At 41.6% G+C, this 25,520-nt stretch overlaps 1 protein-coding gene across 1 annotated transcript in view; it reads left to right on the forward strand.

Moving 5' to 3' along the window:
- BMS1 (BMS1 ribosome biogenesis factor) overlaps positions 1-6,985 on the forward strand; it is a 21,368-nt gene extending 14,383 nt beyond the window's left edge. The window contains exons 15-22 of the mRNA XM_080403075.1: positions 264-452; positions 1,066-1,246; positions 1,781-1,839; positions 2,880-3,002; positions 4,020-4,167; positions 5,096-5,271; positions 5,598-5,759; positions 6,461-6,985. Coding sequence (XP_080259201.1) covers positions 264-452; positions 1,066-1,246; positions 1,781-1,839; positions 2,880-3,002; positions 4,020-4,167; positions 5,096-5,271; positions 5,598-5,759; positions 6,461-6,697 — 1,275 coding nt within the window. The 3' untranslated portion in view covers positions 6,698-6,985. The remainder of the gene's footprint in view (positions 1-263; positions 453-1,065; positions 1,247-1,780; positions 1,840-2,879; positions 3,003-4,019; positions 4,168-5,095; positions 5,272-5,597; positions 5,760-6,460) is intronic.
- Positions 6,986-25,520: the final 18,535 nt, after the last annotated feature.

Genomic DNA, 25,520 nt, shown 5'->3' on the forward strand with positions numbered 1-25,520 from the left:
ATACATCAGAAGTCACTCAGTCATTTGCTTCCCTTGGGTACTGTCTTTCAAGCAGACTAACAGGCCCACTTGGGATTTCAAATTGGAAGGAATTCATGGTGGCAGAGATCTTGTTCAGAATAAAAAGTCACAAAACCTATCGGATATTTCCCAGAAGATTTATATAAATGTTAGCATGTTTTAAATAGAACTGGCACCTCATGAACAAGTTGTTAATACTTCAGTTTTGTAAAACATGTGGTGACTTTCTCTTTGTCACGTAGCTTAATCGAGCGGAATTTGAAGATCAAGATGATGAGACCAGAGTGCAGTATGAGGGCTACCGGCCTGGGATGTATGTTCGAATAGAGATTGAGAATGTCCCATGTGAATTTGTCCTGAATTTTGACCCTCATTATCCTATTATTCTGGGTGGTTTAGGCAACAGTGAAGGAAACGTCGGCTATGTACAGGTAGGTAGCCAAAGCTGTGAGTGCACTTTGTCGGGACAGGTATGCTTTCTGGAGTTGATAGTTTCTGGAGTTACTATTTATTTTCTGTTTATCAAAGCTACAGTAAGCACAGAGAGATACCTTCATCTTTGCCTCTTGAATAGGGGGTTGGCTTTTGACACAATTAACTCTATGGTAGCAGACACTGGATTTTTACAGGCTTAACTGGAGAAATGGAAGAAGTTACTGTTTAATGTTCATCTGCAGAGATGTCTCGGGACTAAGGTCTGATACTGTGATTGCTAAATTGCAAATGTAAATTGTACTGTGGGGTTCATGGTCTATGAACAAGTAGCTATTGAAAAGTTACTAGCATCTATGTGTATATATATATTTTTGATATAATAGCTTGTGTGCATGCAAGCATGACTTTAAAGTGAGCAAAATACTGATTAGCTTTGTCTTTCCAGTCAACCTAGTGTTAATGAGAATATTTGAAGACAGAAGGCTTACTGAATAAAAAATTCTGGTGTAGATGGAAGTTGCTTTCAATCATTCCTGAAAATTAAAGCTTGAATTTCACAATTAATGCTGTTATGCTGTAATAGCATTGTTCATCTTTTCTTCTAATTAGTTGCGCCTGAAGAAGCACCGATGGTATAAGAAGATACTTAAGACACGTGATCCTTTAATCCTCTCATTAGGGTGGAGGCGATTTCAAACTATCCCGATGTTCTACATTGAAGATCATAATGGGCGTCATAGGCTTCTAAAGTACACACCACAACATATGCATTGTGGAGCAGCTTTTTGGGGTGAGAATGTTCTAGAGTTACTATCCTGTATCACTTAATTGTTACAAAATTCTCAAGTTTTACAGGATGTATCAAGAAATTCAGCCAGTAGCTTTTGGAATTAGAAGACCTTGAAAAGTTGTGTTCACTGTGGAATATAAAATAACACCAAATAGTATGGGAAGATAGGCAGTTGCCTATTATTTGTGAATTCTTTGAATGATTTTATGAAGTATTTGTCTTTTTAACAAATTTTGAGCATTTTGTTAGACTGTATTGTATCAAAGAAGAACCTGATTTGTTGGCTCGGTGCAGAGAGACACTTGCACACATGGTGGGCCCAGCCATGCAAATGCTTCCGTATGTGAATAATTTCTTGTTAACCATTCCTTTAACTGTCATGGGGCTATATACGTGAGTAATGACTTGAAGGCTGTAAACTTTTTTTTATATTCACTGAGAATATTTGGCAGGTATTTCAAAGTGTTCTGACTTTTAAGTAGAGGCTAGATTTTGTGTAGTAAAGCTTTGCGTAAATGTTTTGTTTCCTTATAGGGCCCATCACTCCTCAGGGGACGGGATTTTTGGCAGTTCAGTCTGTCAGTGGTGCAACGGTAGGTTTGTTATCACAAAATGTTGATTACTGCTTTCCATGGGTCTTTGGATAAAATGTATAGATTTAGGGAAGAAGGTTTACATACGATAAAGTGTTGATGTTGTAGGAACTGAGAAGGTAGGTGGGCTCAAATATTTGAAAGGTGTATTCTGATTAGATGGGAAACTGGATGGAGGCTTTGTCATTTTGTTTCCTTTTTTTTTAATCAATTTAACAATTTTAAAATATAATATTTAACAAAAATAAAATCTGCAACACTGAAAATGATAAATACTACTTTGTGGTTTTCTGTGAAAGGATCTATACCTACTTGGTTTTCAGGTACTAAGTATTGAGATAACTTTTTGAACCTTCTTACAGGATGAGATACTGATGTTTCTGTTGAAGTTTGCTCTCGGTGTGATTTTTCCACGTCTTGTTAGGATGTTTATGAGTATCTGAATTAATTTAAATAATGTTAAAGCAGTATTTATCAACTATGGCCTTTGCATACGTATTACCAAAAGGTAGATTTATGTTTATATGTAACAAAAGCCTTGCATGGCATTGTAATGAGCCACAACGGTAATCGGAGTGGTGATGATTATCTCCTTCCTAAAATACCCTTCAAGTCCTTTTACCCAGTCATCTTGTTACATGTATTAAAAAGCTATTTTTGTCATGTGTCCCTAGCATAATATAGTGACTTACAGCAGTGCACAAAGCACTTCTCCTTTGAGACTTCCTGTCTGAGTAAGATTCTGTTTCCTAAAGAGAACACAGCGGAGGTAGATAACAAGGGCTCTTAGATTGCTTCCAAGGTAATTAGAATGGCAGTTTTGAAAATCTCGTTAGTGAATGGTAGGAATGTTATGTCAGCGGCAAGTCAACTAGTCTGTACAAAGTCAATTTTCATTTTGTCATGCTGCTGTACTCCTGTAAAGGTTATAAATTCTGAACTCCACCTGTAAAAAGCAGTGAAATTGTATCATTGAAATGGTTTCTTTGCTATGTGGCAAATATACATTCAGCAATGTCTTTCATTTCTGTATGTTTCAGCCTGATTTCCGGATTGCTGCGACAGGAGTTGTGCTCGATTTAGATAAATCTATAACTATTGTAAAGAAATTAAAGCTAACTGGTTTTCCATTCAAAATTTTTAAGAACACTTGTTTTATTAAGGTAGGTATGTGTACTGTAAACCCACATGTACCGGTGTTAGGAAGGAATGCAACCTGGGACTACATCTGTCTTGCCTGAGGCAGAAGATCCCTGTAATTGTTGCATACTGTTCTGGATCTCAGTAGCTGCTTGGGGTTTTTTTGAGCTCGCTTCATTGTCCTTTCTAAAGGTGCTAATCATTAGCCAATGATTATGAATTATTGTTAATGAGACAAAAATTCTGGAACAGTCTTCTGGCTCACATTCAATGTGGTTTCCCCCTGCCCATCCTTCCTCAAACCCACTGATTAGCTTCCCACAGTGGCAGACACCTCTGGAGAATGTGAACCTGTCTCTGGTGTCATTCAGGCAGTTTGAGCCCACTGAATTTCAGCTCTGGGATCAGCGATGACTTTTAGCAGTGCTTAGGACAATTACAAAAGCGTTTGGGGCAGGAAGCATTGCAGAAGTGAATTTTCACTGACGTTCCAGCTGTCCCTAGTTGTGCTTTCGGGCTCAGGAAGAGGTCAGGTTTATTCTGCTTTTGGGGCAGTAAACAATGAAGCACTGATCCCAACAGTGAAGCACTTAAGTATTCAGACTAAGCATACACAGAATTTTTCCTGACTTACTTGTGATGTATGAAAGAAGCACAAACCTTGGAGAGCTGTATTGCATTAGAGCCTCACAGCTAGCCACTTAAGGCAGCTGAGTTGCTTTTAAGGTGTGCTGTGTTCCAGCACGTGACTTTAGAAGAAAACTAGGCAGATTCTCTTAAATATGTTATGTTTTAGAAATTTTAATTATATATATTTAATGCTAAGAAGCCTTGCTTGTAGTATGTGATTCTAAGTAAATTATCTTGGTTGGCTTGGTAGGTTTGTGGTGTGGTCCACACTTAGCATTTAAAGGCAAGGTTATGTTCTTCCTATTCCTTGTAAGATATACTTGTGGGAATTACTTGTGTTTTTGTGGCCTACCTGGGTCACAGAGAGAGACTTAGCATCTTGAATAATGGTAGGTAATTCACACTTTCAGGGAATGTTTAACTCTCAGTTGGAAGTGGCTAAATTTGAAGGTGCAGCAATTCGTACTGTGAGTGGTATCCGGGGACAGATCAAAAAGGCCCTTCGAACTCCAGTAGGAGCTTTCAGAGCAACATTTGAAGACAAGTTGCTGATGAGTGGTAAGTTGCACTTTCTGTGTAAGTTATCGCACAACTTTCATCCCGCTTCACAGGTTGAAAAGCCGTGTGTCAGAATCTCTGGAATCTGATAATTGAGATGTAAATTCAAAGAGCATGAAATACCTGGTGAGATGCAGAGTGAAATTTAAAAAAATAAAGTATATTTTATATTGGATTTCTTTCAGTTATACTCGGAAGTCGTATTGTATGCAGATGAAAAGGTTTGTCTTGGAGACCTGTTTCTCAGAGTGTTTTGAAGTGTTTTACACAGCATGGTGTGCTTTTCTCCTTGAACATGAAGATGAATTGTATTTAGTGGTACAAGTGCTAGAAAGACTTTTTTCTGAGACCTCCAAAGAGTGGCATTGTAACTCTAGTTCGCTGTGTTCCCTAACCTTTTGGGGAAATTATGCAGGGGATGGGGGTAAGTGATCTTGTATATTTGCTGAGTGTCACTGTGATGTGGAGAAAATGAGTTCATGCTTATTTTTGGGGTTATATGGCCTCTGTTTTCCTAAACCCATTGAAATTACGGCTAGTGCAAAATAAAAGCAAGCAAATTCTTTTATTAAAGTAGTCAGAGGAAAAGTAAATTGGTTTTGTTAGTAATAGTGGAGGCACAGGTACATATATGAACGCTATTGCTAGTTCTTCAATTGAATATGAGTAAATGAATAGGGTGCTGTTCAGCTGGCTGCTCCTCAGGAACACGTACTGTTTATGACTTTATGGGGTTTTGCAGAATCCAAGTGTACAAATAGTTATGTTGCTTTTGCCTCATGTTGAAGAGATTTTATATATATACCAAACACAGTATTAGCATGTGGTCTAGATATTGGTTACCTATTATATTCAGGCAATCTTTGCATAGACTGTGGATGTGATGAACTGTTGTTATAGAGCCAAATAACATTTCCTTTTCTTTCAGATATTGTCTTTGTGAGGACTTGGTATCCTGTTTCCATCCCGACATTCTATAACCCTGTAACATCCTTGCTGAAGCCAGTGGGTGAGAAAGACAGTTGGAGTGGAATGAAGACAACAGGCCAGCTGAGGCATGAGCGAGGCATTAAACTGAAACAAAACAAAGATTCTCTGTATAAGGTATGTTTGACACATCTTCTCCCCCCCGCCCCCTTTTTATTTAACCAGTGATCACAGTCAGATTTGCACTCTGCCTCAGACCGGTGCAAACCGAGAAAAGCAATGTACGTGGCAGAAGTTTTCTCCAGAAGCTTGCTGAGACTTTTGCTGTAGGAAAATTGGGGTGAACTTACCATTCACAGTTGGATGTCAGGGGTGGTGGTGGTGGGTGTTTGCTTTTTTTCTTGATTTGTGGTGGTTTAGGTTTTTTTCCCCTGAAAGATGGAAAACAAAATAAAAGCTTTTAAGATCATGAATCTTATATATGTTCTATATCATTCTTTTAGCCTATTGTGAGGGAGAAGAGGCATTTCAATAAGCTCCACATTCCTAAAGCACTGCAGAAGGCTCTGCCTTTTAAGAACAAGCCTAAGAATCTTGAGAAGAAAGGCAAGACTCCAAAAGACCAGTGGAGACCAGCTGTTATCAGGGAGCCTCATGAAAAGAAGGTAATTATCACTTACTCTGAAACAAGGACTCCTGAAGGGTAAATGTTGCTTGGACCATTTCTAACTATTTTTTTAGCACTTGAATCTACTGCTAGTGTTGAAGACATACATGCTCCTAGTAAAAAATCCTCACCTGCAGTTTGTTTTGTTCCTGTTTGGCATGCAGTATGTATCTGGAACTGTCACTGAGTGTACAGTGTGTATTTTTTAAACTAGTAGGTCACCTGAAGACTAAATACGACTTTTGTCCTTGTCACAGCACTTGCAAGGTATTTCAGTTGGATGTAGTACTTTTATGTTACGGGCAACTTAAATTGGCAGCTGTGGTCTCTTATTGGACTTGTCATTGCTATGCATTATTAATAGAGACAGGACTTGAAGCAAATACTTGGCTTCAAAAATTGAGAATTATGTGTGTTTGCAAAGGCAGGAAGTTCCAGACTGCAGTATAAGTGTTCTATAGTAGCAAGTAGGCATAGCCTTTTAAATAGTATCTAGCCAAAATCAGGTTTTGCAAAAATGAAACCTTTGATTAACTTCCTAACAAGACAAATAATTAAACCATTTTAGAAATTGGATGGCAGGTGCAGAAATAATTAGGAACTTGCTTTGAATCTCTGATTCTCTCTGCTGGGGTTAAACTGTTTCTTGCTCACCAAAACTGAACTGTTTGTGTACTGATTCTCTATTTTCTGTTTTAGATATCAGCCTTACTCAATGCTTTAAGTACGGTGAATAATTATAAGATCAGGAAAGCCAAAGTGAAACGTCGGGAACAACTTAAAGAATATCTCAAAGTTAAGCAGAAGGAGGATGAACAGAAATTCCAGAGGCAAAAGGAGGCTAAGAAAAAAATCTATCGCATACTGGGACAGAGGGAAAAAAAGAGGCAGAAGTCAAGCTTGAAAGGATCTAGCAAGGCAGAGAAAAGTATGTAAAATTTCATCAGATTTCCAGACAAATGATGAAATAGGGTAGCTGTGCAATTTTCTTTTTAAGAAACAAAAAGGCCTTGGACTGCACTAGATACGCTTTCAAGAGAAGGAAAAAAAATGCAAAAAGGACCTTATTCACACTCTTGAATACATTTGGCAATGTATATACATAAGAAGTATGGATTTTGGGTTTTCTACATGGTATTCTGGAGGACTTTGTATTTCAGTATATTTCTATCCATACTGCACATTCTGTCTAGCCAATAAAGTATTTTAATGTCAATTACAGAATATTTTTTGTGTTTTGTCTTAGTACTAGTGGACTTCTTTGGGGAAAGAACTCCTCTGGATGTCTCCAAATGTGTTCCTGTGTTGGCAGTACTTTGAGCCGTTGCCTAATTTTTGCCCTTGGCAGATCTTCCATTAAAAGACGTGAAGATCAGCTGTTACTGGGCAGAAGTTTTGGATTCTCTAGCTTTGATGTGCTGGCAGATGGCACCAGAGTAGCTCGCTCCTGTGCTTAGATCATTTGGTCCTGGAGGAAAGTGTCTCAGTTTATTCCACTTCTCACTAGACATCAAGCAGATTCTCAAATAATGTTCCGTCCAGATCTTCTGTTACTTAACCAGTTTTGGCACACTGAGGCTGTCAGTAGATCCCTCAGTCACTGCAGCTTTCCGGGCAGGCAGTATTAGACCCTTCCCAAATGTGTTTAACTACTTGGTGATTCTGTGTGAGGTAAGTGCAGACAGAATAACTTGCTTCTTTGGGAACACTTTCCTACATCCAGCCAGTTTGTTTTGGTGGTACAGTGTCAGACTTTCTTAAGATGAATGGAGCAGAGTGGCAGTAGATGGTTGCAATCCTGTTAAATTAACTGAGAGTTGAAGTCTTTCTCGCATGGCAAGAGGCTTTGAACAATCATTCTCTTGGAAAAGCAGAGCAATTTATTTTTTTATGCCATATGTAGTATCAAATAGTTACTGTGATACATGTATTTTTAATGCTTCATCCTCAAACAGGCAGTGGGTCAGATAACATCGGTGATTTCTTGGTCTCCTTCCTAAATGAGTTTACTCTTCCTCATCAATCCAAAATCCATTATTATTTCTATTACGCTATAATAGTATGTGCTATTTCACATGGGAGATCCTGTGTGGGATCAGGCTGCCTCACACACAAGCTTTCTGCTGAATAATTTTTTTCTGAACGTTTAGCATTTCAGGTTTTTCTTAATTATAACGTTTGGTGTACTGGTACTGAAATTCTAGTGCACCCATCTTTGCCTGTGTGATGTTAGGCTGAAGCCTGACTCAAACTAATTTGTTGGTAATTTTTTACACACACACACACACACACATGCACCCTGTGAGATTCAGCTGAGGTCATGTAACTATGAAAACACGGTTTATGCTTAAATAATTGAAGATTCTCTACTGAATAGACAACCACTGCCTTCAGAGTTTTTCAACAAAGCTGTTGGCTTTTTCTGTCTGAGTGGCATGGGGTGGTCCACCATGGCTTTGTTCTGCAGGGTTGTTTCTCCTTTTGTCATACCTAGCAAGGCTAGGTCTAAACTAAACCATCACAGAAGTCTTTCCCATCAATCCCATTTTTCTGCTGTTGTGAGCAAACTTCCATCTTATGTGCTGTTTGTATCTTCCATGTGTACATGTGTGACAAGTAGCTGGAGTTCTTTTGGGCGCCTGAGAAGTTATCACTGCAACACTTAAGGTTTCACATCTGCTATTTATATGTAATAAAAAATAACTTTATTCTGGTTTGTTCATGAGAGCTCTGCCAAAGACAAAAATGTGGAAGCAGTGGACTTCAGTCTTGTTTTCGTTGTGGAGAGAACCATGCGGAGAGCCAAATGAACGTGAAGATGTTTCACTTGTGAAGACTATGCAAGATACTTGTTCTGGATTACATACAGTTGTTTTTGGTTTGTTCTGTTTTGGGTTTTTTGACTCTTCAGGTGGCCCTTTTCAAAGGGAGAGAATTTGCAAAGCCTCTGCCTTTCTTGTAGCAGGGCTCACAAAACACTGGCTCCTATCTTCAATGCACTGCATACGAAACTTTTTATTTAAAAACAAAAACAAAAACCAGAAAAAACTTAAGTCTCTTGCAACACTACCTCAGTTTGGAAGCTGAGGGGAGCTGAGGAGTGTGGCGGCAGGGCCTGGCTGGGCTCTGGCGCAGGGAGGCCTCGTGCCGCCCAGGCGCGGTGAGGGGTTGCCCGGCCGGGGCCATACGGCTGCTGGTTGTTCCTGGGCTCTGATCTATGCTGCTGTGGGGAAAGCTGCTGTAAATCCTCTGCCCAGCGTGAGGGGAGCGCTGCCTAACATACAGGTTGAAGTTGCTGTATGCGCCTGAAAATAACTGTGCTACAGCCTTTGCATAGCTGGGAGTGCTGCGCGTGAGGAGAGCTGCCAGAGCTCTCGGAGCGAAGGTATTCGATTTTCATCAAGCAAGACTAAAGAAAACCTTGGTGTTTGTAGTAACAGTGACCCCCTAAGAGTGCTTTTGGCATGTTTTTAAGGCTGGATGTTCTGGCTTTGCCCCCTAGGATGGGTAAGAGCCACGGCTGGCGCTGAGGTGAGCGTGCTGGGCTGGGTGCCGGCGCCCTCACCCCGCCTGAGGGAGGCTGGCTCGGGAGAGCCACTGAAAGCTGCCGGCTTGGGGGGAACCAAGGGCCTCATGCTGTTAAGTAACACCCAGAGTTACTTAAATCCCCAAATGCCTGTCTCCTGCCCTCAGAAACCTGTTTCTTGCTACTGGGCTGGGCCTGTGGCCCCCTCTCGCCTGGGTCTGAGGTGGAGAGGAGGCCAAAGCCCGCTCTGCAGGCTGTGCCCCTTACTGCAGCCACCAGGTAAACCTGCCTGCTGGGAAAACAGTACCAATGTTTACTCCTCCTCATCAGCTGCCAAAAAGAGCCTGAGTTATTGGAGGGAATCGCTGGCAACAGTCTTGTGCTGGCAGGTGGCAGGACGAAGGACTGAAACGTTCTTATCTTGGATACACCTAGTCAGTGCTGCGGTAGGTACAAATAATTAAATAATTAGCGGTCTCATTCCTGATGAAGCCCTAGGCAAACACAAAAGCCTGTAACAAAATCAGTCTTTTGCGCGATGATTTCCATGTTAAAGGCAGGGCCAGGGGGAGAGTAATTTGCTGGTACAAGGCATCATACAGGTTTTCCAGGTGGGATAATGCAAACTGAGCTGTATCCCAAAGTATTTCACCTAGGAAAGGATGCTAACTGCCTGTGAGCAAGGGGATTTCCTCAGCAATGGTTCAGCCTACGAAACTGCAGAAATGTGTAACTTGGGAGAGGAGAGGAACTGAGACTGTGAAGAAACGGGCTGTATGTGATTTTGAATTAATAGATGAGATGTGAGGGGGTGATGGGGTGCCATCAAGAGGGCAGTTCTGTTGCTGATGGGGGTCTGTTACCCACAGTGCGATCCTTGCAAATGGTTCACAGAGGCTAATGTCAGGTGAAGAGCAGCTGGAAGCTGGCTTTTTAAATAAAATCTTTCCTAGGAAGCATACAACTAGATGAAGAATAGTATTCGTTTTGGGTTAACTACCTAGATTCATTTTACAAGGATTAGACCTCATTCCTCTGAATTCTCGGTGTTGCTTCAGTATGATTTTAAGTGGGAATTGGTGATGTAAGTACTGGAGCAGATGCAGTCTTGTGCCCTGTCCTAGAAGCTGGTTTGTGGGGCAGGTATTTGGCAAATAGTCACTCGATCTGTTTGCAAAGTGTCTGTTGAGGAGTCACCACTCACTGGCTTCAGTCGCTCATCATGTGTTTGAGACTTTGCCTTACACATTGTCAGGTCACCTCATTTTTTACTTGTGGTGGAAAACTGCTCTCTGACTGATTTAAGCAGTATAAAATACACACGAAGGTAGTTGGCTGTGTAGCTATGGGAGGAGGTAGGAGTCATACCAAGGCTAGCTAGCTTTGAGAGAATTATTATATGTTGTTTGCTATTTTAAAATGGAGTTACATCTTTGTAATGGTATGCAAATAAAATCTCCATTCACATTGTATTCCAAACTGAGCTAATGTGATATTGTGGCATAGTTATTGGATTCAATTGATAAAATTAAAATAACTTTTTTAGACTCTCGAAATACTTCTGTGCTGTTTGTAATGCTCAGTGTTGCTTGCATATACAAAGCTAAGGTCAGTCTTCATCGCTCTGACTAGGCCCTGTCTGTGCTAGATGATGCAGCTACAGAGGTCCTGCTCTTTTCACAACTGCCAGGGACCCACAGCTCTAAGTAAATTCATTGACATCTGCACATGTCCATTGCTGCTTCACATCAGGACTGTAATTTGTTCCTGGCCACTAACAAACTGTTTTCAAAGAGTCTCAGAGTGTTGTAGCATTGACACAAACTAATGCAATTAGACGTATAAGACACTGGTTTCTTTGCAACCAATTTTAAGCAGCATCCTTGCTGTAACTTTAAAGGTCACTGTTGATGGAGCCTCACATTCACAAACACCAAGCTTAATTTGTTGTCTACTTTAATATATTGTCCTGAAGTTATTGGGTTTTGAGAACACAGAATCTATTAAGAAGCTTAATAGAGCAGCTCATTCCAATTATAAGAAATGTATTGGTGGAGAAAATGGAAATGCATGGAAGATCAATGTATTAAGCAGTTGCCTGAATGGAGGAAACAGAGGAAATAGATTAAAACTAATTCTCTTTAGTACAAAAAAGATATTTGCTTTTATATAGTACAAAAAATGCTGGGTTGCTTGTATTGTAGGGAATGATAAAACATTTCTACGTTGAATGTATAACATCAGATAAAGAGCTATCAGCAACTTTTTCCTTCATCCAGTACTTTTTCCCCAATTTTTTGCTATATATATTGCTGGCTATAGTTGGATTTCTTTTGTCTTTACATTTTTTTTCCCCTCTGGGTTATGTTTCCCTATATTGGAGGTGCCTAAATTCCTATACTGCAAGACTGTTGTACTGAAAACTTACTTGGCAGCAAGATAACTTAGCAGTGAAGCCGAGACAGGTCATCTGTGAAGATGCGGTCTGGAGCGACTGGCTCTTTGGCTTTGAGTTGCTATTGTTAAATGCCAGGTTTCCTAGGTGCAAAATCAGGGTTTCAGACTACAGCCTAAGGACACAGGCATTTGGATAGTAATCCCAAGTGAATGCTGCCAGTTTCCTTTATCAGTGGTGTCTGAAGGAAAATACAGGGGAGGTGCTTTTAACTCAGATCAATTCTCTGCTCCAGTTTGCCGTGTGGCACGTCTTGGTGTGTCACCTGCTTCGGCAAGAACTCATGGGGAGGCAGAGGAGGGGGCAAATTCATCAAGCCAGTTTTTGCTTTTACTAACCCATTAAACTGTGGCCACAGCCCCTTGTGTTCAGAGCAATCACCATTCAGACACAGATGTTTGAAGAATGCTATTATAATTAGTTTTTACTTACTCTTAAGGGCAGGTTTCACAGGAACTGTGAAGCAAACTTATGATCCATGGAAATTAAATATTAAAAGCTAGTTGAATTTTTTACAGTATCATCCATTTACTAATTTCACCTTTTGTGGTATAAACAGGTTGCCATTTAAGCTTCATTTTAAATTATCTGTGGATAATATCTGTGAAGGAGTTCCTGAGCTTTTTTCATGTAGGAGAAGATTATAGCTTGAATGTAAGCAAAACAAGGTGAAGACTGGCTAACTCAAAAGTTAACTCAAACACAAATTGTGTGTCTGCAGCAGCTTTTTGACTTTGAATTGTGTGAACAAATATTTTTCTTGTTTCCCCACGAGAAGAGCAGTCAGTAAGACCTTGAGAAAACAAGTCCCACCACTGCGTTGTGGGAATGAGCTAAAAGAACGATCATGAAACCGTTGCTCTGCCTTACTGGAGCTCCTTCCATGTGAATGGGGGAAGGAGGAAAACCATTGTGCCAGAGACAAAGCAAGCTCGTGAGTAGATATAGCTGGGACTGAACAGAATCATGCTCATATTTTCCCTCTGGTTTTTGCACCAAATCTAGCATTTCAGTGTAGGAGGAAGAAATTGGCTTTTGTGCGACAACAGGGTTAAGTGATACAAAGAAAGATAGGTTAAAATAACATTATGTGCAGCTGAAAATCACTTCAGTCCTATCAGGTGTGCTAAGATTGTCTCGGGTCTTCTTGGTCTCTGGATTGGCTGTAAGATCATAAGTTCCTTGCCTGGTTTGTGGTGGTTCTTTTTGTTAGTTTGTTTTTGTGGTTTTTTTTTTGGTTGTTTTAATATATATCTGATGCCAGACAAAAACAGAACTACGTTATAGGAATTCTCCTTTATGTGCAAGTTTTCAGCAGGTATTCGTAGTGGTGTACGAGCTTTCAAAAATTATCAAGAGAGACTATAAATCTTCCAAGGTTGCAGACTGCTGAAGATTCAGAGGTCTTCAGATTATGCAGTAGTTTCTAGGACACATTGTTCATTACAGACAGTAATCAACGCAGGAAAAGAGATGGATTGTTGAGGATCTTGATAGATGATTCTGTGATCTGACACTGGTTATAGCTTGAAAAGAAAGATTGAGATCTTTATTCCTGAAAATATTAAAACCCTGTCTTTGATGGGATTACTTGTATGTTTTAAATGAAACGCACATTTTTTGAAAGAGAATTAATTTTCAGTCTACTGGAATGTGTGTATTTTTACATTATTTTATCCAAATTTTCCTGCTTGTTCATCTGTTTCCAACATACATCATTTAAGTAATTTAAAAAAATCTAATTGTCAATAAGTTGTTTATCTCAGTGCTGTATAAAGCAATTTAATTCACTTGGATTTACAAAAAGGCTTTTTACAAAGTTCATTACAAAAGGCTCTTCAGGAAACAAACAGATCATGAGTTCAGTCCTCCTCCCCCCATGATGTTCCATCTGTCTAGACTATCTATTCTAGACACATAATAACCTTTACTCACATCCAGGAAGGAACAGCCTTTCAAAAATTACTCCCAGAGTTGAGCTGCATCTGTTTTTGGGTAGTTTTATATTCTATAAGGTGTTCTTTCTGGCAATAATGCAGTGAAAGCATATGTAGATGTGTTAGGAAGATTCCCATAACAATTCTGCTTTGCAGAATCCACTTAAAAATTGTTGGGCATTGTGCTACTATTGACCTTACTTGTATTGTAGCTTTTGGTTAATGGGGGCTGGTCCCTGAAGATAGGGTACCACATGTATTTTGAGAGCAATACTGTCTGCTAGGTCTCTTCTGGTTCTTGAGAGGCGGTCTCTGCAAACTCCACAAAAAATCATAGTTTGGCTTAAAAAGCATCTCTCCAGAATGCAAAACTGATTTGTGCAGCTTTAGCATCAGTGTTTTGGGAGGAACAGCAAACTGCTGAGACTTCCAGCACGGAGTTTTGTCTCGGCCCGACTGGGAGACAGTAGAAGTGTTTCTGCCCGTTGGCTGTTTGGCTGCCTGTGTGGATGAGAGCCCTCCTCCCACCTGGGCTGCAGGGGCGGTGACTGGCCCCAGTGTCCTCCTCACAGACTGGCAGGAGCAAGGTGTGGTGAGGCCATAACTGACCTGACACCTCTGGAAACCTCAGCCCTGCTCTCACTTCTCCACCTTGTCTTGCACTCAGCCAGTTAAGAACCGGTTATAACCTGAGGGCTGTAAAGCAGATGCTGCATTAGCCCTGAGTGTGCCAGAGGCTTCACTACATGCAACTGGCATTCAGGCTGTGAGTCTCACAGGGCTGGGACTCAGAGATGAAAAAATATGGGATGTGCTCATTGTGCTCTATACAAAGTCAAGGTGGTTTGTTTTCTTTTTTTAAAACCTTTCTGTTGGAGAACTAAAGTTTTGCTCTTGCTGTTTATACTGGCAGCATGATTTCTTTCCAATTCTAGCTGTTCCCAAAATATGGGAAATAACTCTGCGAAGAGTTCAGCAGCAAATTAATTGCTTCCCCATCTGTACAAGGAGAAGTCTGCAGGTGTCTATCTTAGGCCATCATTCCTGATCCTTGTTAATAGTTCTGCCTGTGATACCTATGCTATAAAATATTATTTTGGTGAGACACTAATAGGACAGGACCTATAAGGTTTTTATACTGCAGAAAACTGCAGTATTGTACAAGGGAAAACCTTGATTTAGGACATGTGCCCAGGGCAAGTGAGGGGGCTAAAGGCCAGACCTCAGGGAATCATTGCTGCTTTGGGAGAGAAAGCCAAAGCACCCACTTTCTTTGCTGAGAGGTTTTAATTCTGCCTTTCGCATCTTTGCTGGTGGTTCAGTTTTCCTTTCTGTAAACCTGGTGTTGGTGTATATCCACATGCACAACTCCATGTTGTTACAATTCCGCCTTGCCTCGCTTATGTGCCGTTCAGCTGACTCGCCGCAGGTGGATGGTAATGAGGATGAGGCACTGATATGGACTGTGGTACTTGCCTGCCTCCACATCTGTTGTGAAATTTCATGCATTATTGTAAAGTGCTTTAGGAGCTGTGCACGAGAGCTGGTCACTGTTGGAGGGACAGCACGAATTAAGGCCATCATTGACCCACAAGTGGCACTGCCAAACTGTAATGGCAGATGTAGAAAGCATAAAACCTTGGGCGGTGGAGGCAAGCGTCGTCCTAAGCTGAAGCAACTCCAAGTTCAGATTTTGGAAGGTCCCATGGTGTTTTATAAACCCTATGTGGCACTTTCCAAAATCTGGAAGCTCTGTCTCTTTCTTTGAAGCCAAGAACACTTAGAGCTAATTCTCTTTTCTTTGTCCTTGCCATTGACCTCATTTACGGAGATGAAAGAAGTAAAAACAATTAGCTCACCGGGAAATTCTATTATGTGGAAGGGAGGTGGACGTTTGATCAATACTCATGGGTTGTAGTCTCAGCTGGAAGGGCAGATTTTTGTCTCCCAGATGGATTGATGCCTGTTAGTCCCAGAGGCTTTGCAAGTGGGAAAGATAGCGATCCAGCTTTTGACTTCTGGAAAACTAAAAGATGCCTCTTTAATCTTCTCAAGTAGTGAATTGGAATATATATTGGACATAATTCATCCTGTTGTTATAGGGGTAAAAAGGCTTATTAGGGAAACGTGCCCTTCATTTAACTGTGCCTAATTGTGTAAAGCAGAACCCTCCCCAGCCTTTCACATCCCCAGCCCAGAAGTGATTTCTCTTCGACTGTTTCACAGTATCGAGTAACTTAGTCCATTCAAACCCATGACACCTCCCCTGAGAGCCTTCCTTGCTCCTTCACCTCACTGATGTGAACTGGGCTCCTGAACACACATTCGTGCCTTGGGCTGGAGTGTATACTGGCCATGCTGGGACAGCGTGTCCCACTGAGGGCAGCCTGTGCCAGTGGGGTTTCACCTGTGACTCCAAAGCAGCCTCTCTGGTAAACTGGAGCAGGTGAAGCAGACCTGGCTGCTCTTGAATGTTAATGTTCTTGTTGAAGCAAATGAGCCTATATTAGGAGAGGCAAGGATATGTGGACTTTCGCCTTTGAAGCTACTGTTGCGTGATTTTAATCAGTGTTTTTTCCTAACCAACCAACCAAACCTAAGGATTGTTATTATTATAAGGCAGAGATGACAATATTTTAGGGTTCAAGTTTTAATTTCTAGTGAGAGAAGTGTTGATAAGTTTTAGAAAGGTATGGTTAATTTGCTGTAAACTTGAAAGCATAAACTGTCACTGCTAATGGTAGGGAATTCTTGCACCTCTGCTAACGCCCTCTAACATTCACTTGCTATTTTCATGCTACTAGTTGCCTTCTGGAATGGATAATTTGCCACACTAAGTGAAGCAATTAGTCTGCTGAGCCTCCTATTTTTCTTCCATCCATAGCTAATGTGGAGAGTTAATATATTTTACATTTTTATTCTACCTCCATTCTAAGAGTCTTGACAGTTTTTACTCATGTTAGTGTAAGTAGCCTCTAAGCTACCCTGATAGCAGAGAGATCATAAATTATCTCCTTTTGCCAAGGCGGGAAACAGAGCAATGGCACGACTATGTGCTTTAGTGTTCCCGGTACTGGATTTAGAACATTGCAGCTGTGAGGTACAAAGCAGTAATTCCATATATCTCTAACCTATTGGTTAAAATGTGTGTGATTTTTTGTAAAAAATCATAAAGATTTAATTTCATTTTGACAGGTTTTATTTCTGTTTTCCAGTATACAACCAGACGTTTCACCAATCTTTTTACAAGTCACCGCTGTCTCTCTTGTGTTTGTTTTGCCCCACGAGCTCAGCTAGTGCACCAGCACCCAGGCAGGCTCTGTGTGTCCCTGGCTCCCCTCCCCACTGTTATGCTAGCTAAAGCCCCGAAAATTTGCTAGGGTTCTGTAGTCTAACAGGTGAGACGTGTGCTTTTCTGATTAAGGTGAGTGATCACTGATCTGCTACACCTTGTTTTGCAGGTGTTTCAGCATCAAAGCTGTTCATTGCCAGGTGGCTGAAATTGGTCTGTATAAAGGTTGAGCATCGTTGTGAAAGCTGCTGTATTTGGAGGATGGCAGTGAAATGAGATAAGAAAGAGCCTTTGTGTTACTGATTCCCTGGTATTGCTGGAAGCTTCCTTAGGTGCTACTGGCTAGTATAAGAAAAAGGCTTTCTAAGCTAAGTATGCTGCTGCTCTTACGAATTTTGCATCAGTTCTGGTACTTGCTATGTGCAGAGCCAGGGGATGGGTGATCTGGGCTGATTTTGTGGATGGTGCTGCTTGCTGAGCCTTGTGGTGTAGCGTGGGCTCCAGCTGGCTGCATGTTGTTGCTAGGGGTGGCAAGGGCTGGAGCACTCCTGCAGAGGCCCTAGTCAAGGCTTGCAGCCTCTGTTTGTTTATTGGTTTTTTTTCCAGCCCTCACCCCTGGAGCTTTTTGCTGTCAGTTTTTAGTAAGACAAATAGCAGTGCAGCGCTGCCTGTGTGCAACAACAGTGGTGACTAGTTCTTACTAAAAGTGAGGCTTCTGTGGGGAAGCTGGGCTGGACCCTTGCATGATTCCCCAGGCATCTGACCTCTTCCACTATACAGTTGATCAGTTAATTATTGTTTGGACTTAAAAAATTATCTGCAGCTAAATATAGCAATGGACCTTCCCCTGGGTAGTTTTTGGGGTAGCAAATTTGTCTGCTCACACTTAAGAAGTTCTTTTTCTTGGTCAGATGATGAAGTACAAGATGCTCTCAACTCTGCAAACAGCCGGGCTTGCTAAGGTGTATGCTGGGCACTTCTAGACAAGGGAACAGGGATGAGCTGTTGTGCAAACTGGCACAATGGGGGGGAAAAGGAGATAGTCCATAATGGTTATTTATCTGTTGAACTGTGAGGGCACAACAACCACCTTCACTTCTTTTATTGTGGAGGATTGGTGTTTGATGCTGTATGTGGTGAAGTTACAGTATTACTGAAGCAGAGCCGATTTGGGCGGAAGCATGCATGCTGTATTGGAGTGGGGGTGCTTGCTGTGGATCGTGTCCAGGAAGAGTATAGCTGCTCTCAACAAGCAGAATGGGCAAGAGAAAAGTAGTCCTGGTAATGAGAATCAGTGCAGTGTTGGAGGCATTGGTCAGTTAGCAGGCTAAAATGGTGTACAGTTCTTGCAGTGCTAAGATGCAATTAAAGGTCTGATTCAGCTGAGCAGCCTTTCTGCAATGCTGTTCCTTGGAAACAGAAGGGCCCTCCTTCCAAGAGGGCTGCTCGGAAAGCCTTGCAGTATTGCAGAAGAGGCATTTTGCAATGCACCAGGTGGTGGGGATCAGCACAGGCTGGGATCAGTGCAATCTGGAATACCAGGTGGCCTGCTGAAGCCTGGTGCCAGCACAGAATTGCTATCATTCTCATCGTATAAGTCATTGGTGATCTTGGTAATTTGAAATCCGCTCTGTGTTTTGTATTGGCTTAAATATGTTCTGCCAAATGAGTGGTAGTGTGAAAATCTAGCGTTAATTGTTTGTCAAGACACAGTTGAAGCCACAAAGTGACTATGTCTCACTTTGAAGAAATGTTTTTCACCTTTATTTGCCCTTCTCCTCACGCCCTGCACATCCTATTGCCCTTGTCTTTGTACAGTGACAACTTAGGTAAGCACCAGGACTTTGGCACTGAGAACTGTGCAAAGGTACTGTTCAGGCTGCTGGAGCTACTGAAGTACTTAGAGTAGCAGAGGACAGGTTTTCCATCACAGCTGCATTTCTGGTGCTCAGGATCTTTTCCTAAATGTATATAGCGGCATTCACAGCGGGGCCAAGTTCGGTGACCTTTTGATGGGTCATCTGCGTGTGGCATATTCTCACTTCTCGTGCAGTTGTGAAGCAAATGCTGCTGGCAGAGTTTGCAGGTAAGACTGCACTGCAGATGAATCTGATGTGATGGGGCTGCTGTAATCTGGAGGGATGAATGTATGGCAATCTCTAAAGCCAGGTGACTTCTCAAGTCTGGCTTGTGATATGGCAAAACAAGGTGAGATATTTTTGGGTGCTTAGTTTAAATAGGTGGAGTATCGTGCCTTCTTCTTGCTGCAGCATTTTTGTGTTTATTTTGGGGGAAAATAAATAGCTTTAAAAATGTGGGTGTGTATACGGCAGAAGTAGCGCTGAATAGAAACAGTGTGAAGAAAACAGTAGTGTTTGCAAGCTGTCGGAGAAGCTTGCCTCCTTACTGATCCTGTGGGTTAGCAGATTGTGACAACCTATAGCAACAAAAGTGAACAAGCATGGAAGAATATACAAGGTCTGGTTGGTTAAAAATTTATTAACTTTGAACTCCAAAACCTCAGAAGGATATTTGTATGGGATTTTTTTTTTTTTTCTTAGCAGTGTTTCTAAACAATCTGGAGTGAATTAGGTCCCTACAATTGGAAATCTAATTTGGGGTCATCTTTAAATGAACTCTAAAAGCATTAGACTCAGTTTGGCCAGGATCTCTGCTTTGGGCCCAAGCCCAGCATGTCATTTCCAAATCAATTCCAAGGTCTCTTTCCAGCCCAAGCTACTATTGATTATTTCTTTTTCCTTTTAACAAAAAGTCATCCCTATGGTGATTACATTATATATCCTTGGCAGTAAATCAGTAAAGCCAATTTCAGACCGAAGGAAGCTTCCACAAGAGGAAGCATGGTGGGTTGTGTCTAGCAGTGGTGCAGCAGCTGGTGCGTGTGCCTGGGCTGACCAGTGTCCTCCTGGCCAGGCCACATCTTGGGCTCACAAGGCTGCAGCTGCTTGGAAGTCATGCAAAAAGGAGCATGTATACATATCTTAAGCACCTGTCCTTCCTAGTCTTGAGTCTTGGAGACTGGTGGTTTTCACCTTGTGATTCGCTTTGGAATTGGATTATAATCATGGAAGCAGGGCACTGCAATTTGGTGGGTTTTGCTTCTGATGAGTTGGTGCATGTTGTGTCACCTCTGTAGTGATGGGCTGCAGCACGTGCAGTAAGAGGTCTCATTCTTGACCCAGCTGTGGTTATTCCTCTTCTGTGTTTTGGCAAAAGTTTTGATTCACTTGCAAGTGTTTTTGAAGGAGTACATGTGAGGTGACAAAGAGCATTTTAATACTGTGCTGAAAGTACTAGTATGCACAAAGTATTCCCTTTTGAGAACTGCCACTTGTAATCAAGAAGTTTCAACAAAGCAACCACAGTCACAGTGAGTTGTTTTGATACGGTGTTCTTATCAGGTTTTAAGCCTGTCTTAATGAAGTCATACTTTTGTGCATGGATCATATCTAAATTGTTATTGAATAGACTTCTTTTTGTACTTTAAATGGATAAGTGGATCATACACACACTGTTTTAACTAAATTAAGGTCATTAAACCAGTGCTACTCTGCATGCAGGCGATCTTGGTGATTCTGTTAAAGGACTGAAGTTTACCAAGTGTGTTGCATCATGGCATAGTGGTGTGTGTATTGTACTCTCAATAATGCTTCACAGATGTGCCTTTCTCCAATAAGCTCTTCTTTTTCACAGATGGCAAGGTAGTACTAGCACAACATTTTTTCCATCAGTGTCTTGATGTAATGTTTAAAGCTAGAGAATGCTGAATGGTCCTACGGTATGGTTGGAAGACTAAAAGTGTTTGTGTTTGTTTAGTATAAGCTTTTACAGGCTTAATTAAAATGTGTAAAGCAACAGCTTTTCTAGCATGAAAAATACTCCTTTTTAGTGTAAGTTGTCATGGGAGTCCAAGGGAAAATAAGGGACTGATGTGAACGTAGTTTGAGTCAAGGCATATGAAATTAGAAGAAATCTCTTAAAATAAAGGCCAGGTGGCAATACAAGCCAGAGCAATGATTCCCTGTGTGCTACTAAGTTAGTTAGTGCAGTTACCAATAATTACCGCAGCCTTAAATGACCATATTGTATTCGGTAGTGTCAGTAAGGTCAATTCACAGTCATAGGATAAAAGGGGACACTCCAGTGGCTCTTAATGTGCATCAAAATGAGAAGATTGATATTGACAAAGTGACCTCGGCTGCGAAGGGGCAGTTTATTTTGAATGCCTGTAGTTTTTCTTGCTTATGATTGACAGCCTCAATGGTATGATTATTTTCTTTTTCTGTGCTTCCCCCCCCTCCCCCCGCCCTAAAGGAGCACCACAGTTCATGCTAGCTATTTCAAATAACACAGCAGTAGTAAAAGTAAGTAAGGACTAGTAAGATTTTCTGTAGAAAGTTGCTGCACCCCAGTGCCCAGTGTCCCCCAAGTGCCCTTTGATCGTTCTCTGAATGACCCTGGCTCTGTGTTAATGTCTGGCATGCAGTTCCGCAATTAAAATGTGTGGCCTGACATCAGTTCCAAATTTGTCTTTCCTTCAATTTTTCATGTTCACCCCATTCGTTCTTTTGTTCTCTTAACCTTCTCTGTGTCAGATAACACTGTGTTTTATCCTTCAGTTGCCATCCATGGAAAGTTTGCAGGCAATTTTACTTTTTTCATTTCTCATCTTTTTTACACTGTTTGTACTGAAAAGGATTGTAATTTATATTAGTTGAATTTTGAACCATCCATACTCTTCTACTCCATAATTTATTTTTAATTTCCGCCCTACCCCCCACCCCCTGCCAAGTGACTGGAATTGCATGTGCTGTAAAATTTTTGGAAAAAGAACGGCATATTCTTCTTTGCCTGAAGAACACCTAGGTGCATGCAAATCTGTATGCTTAGTTAACTAAATGTAGGCTTTGAAGACTCTTCTCTGATTGTATTGGGCAATTAAGAGTTCGGGTGTAGTGAGTGCTGTTACTGTCAAACATTGACTGTCTCCAGGATTTGACTATTTGACAGAATTAACTATGGAGGGAGGTTATGATATTGTATGGCTTGCATAATCAATGCAACCGTTCTGAGATACGTGGAGGAGAAAGTAAAATTACGAAGTGTAGCAAACTTGTGAGAAAATACAGGTTTTGGTAGAGGGTTCTTTAACCTGAGCTTTCCTGGAGGTTAAGAATAGTTATGCTGCATTTCTTCATGCAGATTATGGTGCTGCAACTGTAGAAAATGCTGTGTGCTGGATAAAATAAATTGTACAAACAGAATGCATTCCAACACACCCACACCCCTTCGTTTGGTATAATACAGTGTGAAAATACATTGTAAGAATCAAAGATGAGAATTTATTTTATATTTTTTTTCTCCTCCTTCTGAAGGTTTGTTTTACAAATACAATGCAGATCTGAAGCAATTTCTGGTGCATAACTTGCTGATTTTTCCTTAGGTGAATGGATGGCAAAGGGATTCTTGTTAGGAAGAAAAGCTAGAAATTTGGCTGCAGGAGCAGTTACTGTACTGAGAGGGGAAATGGGAAGAGGTGTCTTGGCAGACCTGGAGCTGGGAGAGCAGGCAGACCTTGGATCTCCAGGTCCTTCTCCTTTCTGCTTTCTCTGGTTGAGGTCCCCTTCCCCACACCAAACCTTTGGTGATCCCTGAGCAGCAGTACGGGGTGGATGATGCCTCTTGCCTGAGTGTTGGGGCAGGAATGATGCCTGATGTGGCAAGTAAGGTAGTAAGGAAAAGCTGTGGCTTATGCCTTTTCCTCCATCGGTACCTGTGTTGTACCTTCAGCTGTGTGTCCAAGTCCATGAAAATTTAGAATAAATGTTGTAACTAGTAAACAGCAGGCAAATAGAATTCTTTTGTCTCAGTATATAATAATAATAATACTGTTAATTCTTTTTTCCTCAATATTCAGGAAATTGCCTTATGAAAGCCTTTGTGTCAGGAAGGAAGTACCTTTCTGACTAACTTTAACAGTCTTCTCTGACTTCCTGTTAGTCAAATCACTGGCATATCTGGAGTGAAAAAAGGAAATAAAACTTAACCAAGAAAAATCCCTGATATTTGACCAGCTTCTAAAAAATAAGTTCATAAACCATGCATTTGTAGTAAGTTCACATTGAATTCCACCGCCAAACCCCTGCCCCCTCCCTCCCTTGGATATTAAGATTTATCCTCCCTAGGGTGTAATAAATCTAAGGTGGAAACAGGCCAAAGTATGCTCATCTGCTGCCTCATGGGAAAGGGTGTTTGCAGAGTGATGGCTGGTTTGGAGGTGCTCACCATCAGCCTGAACCTCTTCAGGAAAAGTTCAAGATTTTATTGTAATAACTGTATTTTCAGTCTTTAGACCCGCAAACCCATCTGGCATTTTGTCGGGATTCAGCCCTGTTTGGTGAGAGGTGTAATACCTAGGCTGCTGTACATCCTGACTGGCAAGAAGCACGTGTGTGTATGTATGTATGTATGTATACATGTCTTGCTGTGACCAGGGTGTGCAGCCAAACCAGAGCAGGTTAAGAGGTGTGAAAGCAGAGCTATGAATGAAAGCAGGTCAGGGATTCTGGAGTAAGCTGCCTGCTCAGTAGAGTGGAAGAGACGTTGTTGTGTCAAATAGTTTGAGAAATGACTGACTTCAGTGGTGGATTTTGGCTGAGTGGGTTGATGTCTCCAAGCTCAGTCACGCTATGTGCTATCCCTGCTTGAAGGGTCATCTTTTTGTATTCACCTGGGCAGCACAGAGTTGCTAAAATATTTATTTTAACGGATCTCTGTTAAAAAGGATTGTTTTAACGTCAACACCCTTCATTTGTCTATATAGCTTTTTAATTTGGACATTGAAGCAGTTTGCTTCCTTGTGTCCCAGGCTTCAGCCAGCTCCCATTCTGCTTTCTGGCCTTTGAGCAAAGCTCTGGGTAAGTGCCTGCTGGGCTTGCCTGGGAAGGCTGCTTCTGTGTAACGGGCAGAAAGCCTTGACGAGTTTTGCGCATTCCCTAAAAAGAGCTTGTGAACTGGATTGCAGGTGGTTTACTACTGATTGTTAGTTTGCTAGATTTTTGTGCAAACTGTTTTAAATCCTATCCATCTTCCTCAATTATTTCCATTACAAATGTTAGCACAAATAGATGAGATACATCTTATAATCCATGGCTTGTTCCAGGACACAGGCATTGTCTATGATATTCAGCCATACTGGTAATAACATGTAATTGCAGTTAAAGGTGTTTACCCTCAGGAGTTTTTCCATGAATGAAAAGAAATGAAGATGTTGGGTCTCCTCTCCTGTTGGAAGCACAGGAAAAGTGCCACAAAAGGCAAAGGGACCATATTTTGCAAAGCGGCAGTTCAGTAATTGCCACAGTCTTAGTGGAATCCCAGGCTGCTTTCTTGAACTGTGATCTGAGGGCAGAGAAGAGGAGGTGCTATGACAAGGCAAGCATGCTGCTTCAGTTAAGTCCCATTCTTCCTTCTGTGTTAGGAAAGGGGGAAATCTTGATAGATTTCAGTTTTTCAACTTTGTCTTGGTAGCTGAAGTCCTGAATGTCTGTTCCCCTGCTACCCTGCAAATGGGAGCAGTAGGCTGGCTGGCTGCATACGTAGTAAGAAGGCAGCACTGTTTTGCTTGTTACTGCACCGATTCTCTAACCTCCTGTCAGGACACAGCTGACAGTAACAAGGATTCAGCTTGAATTTTAGAGGTCACTAGCAAATGCTGGCTTAAGCTCCTACCCAGAAAAACTTAAGCTAATTGCCCTTGTCTTGAACAAGCTGCTCTTTGCCAAGTAACATAATAAAGTGGTGCCTTATTGAAGGGAGGGGAGGACACTGGGAAGAAATGCAGGTTTTGTACATGCTTAAACAGGCTACTTCTTTCCCCGGATGCTCCTGTTATGTGAAATTCCCCTCTCTAGTGCCCAGGGAGGTGTCGGGTGGTTGCTGCCCATCCCACAACAGGGGCTACTGGCAGCCCAGGATGCTCAGGGGCTTCTTGGCTACTGCTGCATGTGGGGCAGTGCTAAGAGAGGTTACCTTCTGCTCTGCAGTCTGCAGGATGTGCAGAGCTCTTGCCTGCAGCAGAAAGACTGTCACGGGTCTTTTTGTAGCTCCTCTTTCCCGGTGCTGTGAGCCAGCCCTCCTCTGGACAACGAGGGAAGTCAGGTTTATTTCCTTGTGATTGATTTCTTGTGATCTGCTGGACCCTGAGAAGTAGATCTAGAAATTCTCTTTGCAGCAGTAACATATGCCAGTAATCTGTATTTTGGCTAATACTAGCTGTTCTTGAGTGGCCACGTGAGCCAGGTGTTTTTATTCTGTGATGTCTAACTTCACACGCTGAGCTTGTTACTGCTCTTTGTTTTGCTTCCCTGTGAAGCGTGAAACCGGAGCATCTACCCGCTGAAGCATATACCTGGTCAGTTGGATTAAAGTGCAAAAGGGGCTGGCTGAAGTAATCTTTTTATCCTGTGCTCTGGGAAGGAAACTCACAGTACAAAAGAACATATGGTAGGCATGAAGAATGGCCAAAG

The sequence above is a fragment of the Falco punctatus genome (genome assembly GCF_963210335.1).
Source record: "Falco punctatus genome assembly, chromosome: 9".
Lineage (NCBI taxonomy): Eukaryota > Metazoa > Chordata > Aves > Falconiformes > Falconidae > Falco > Falco punctatus.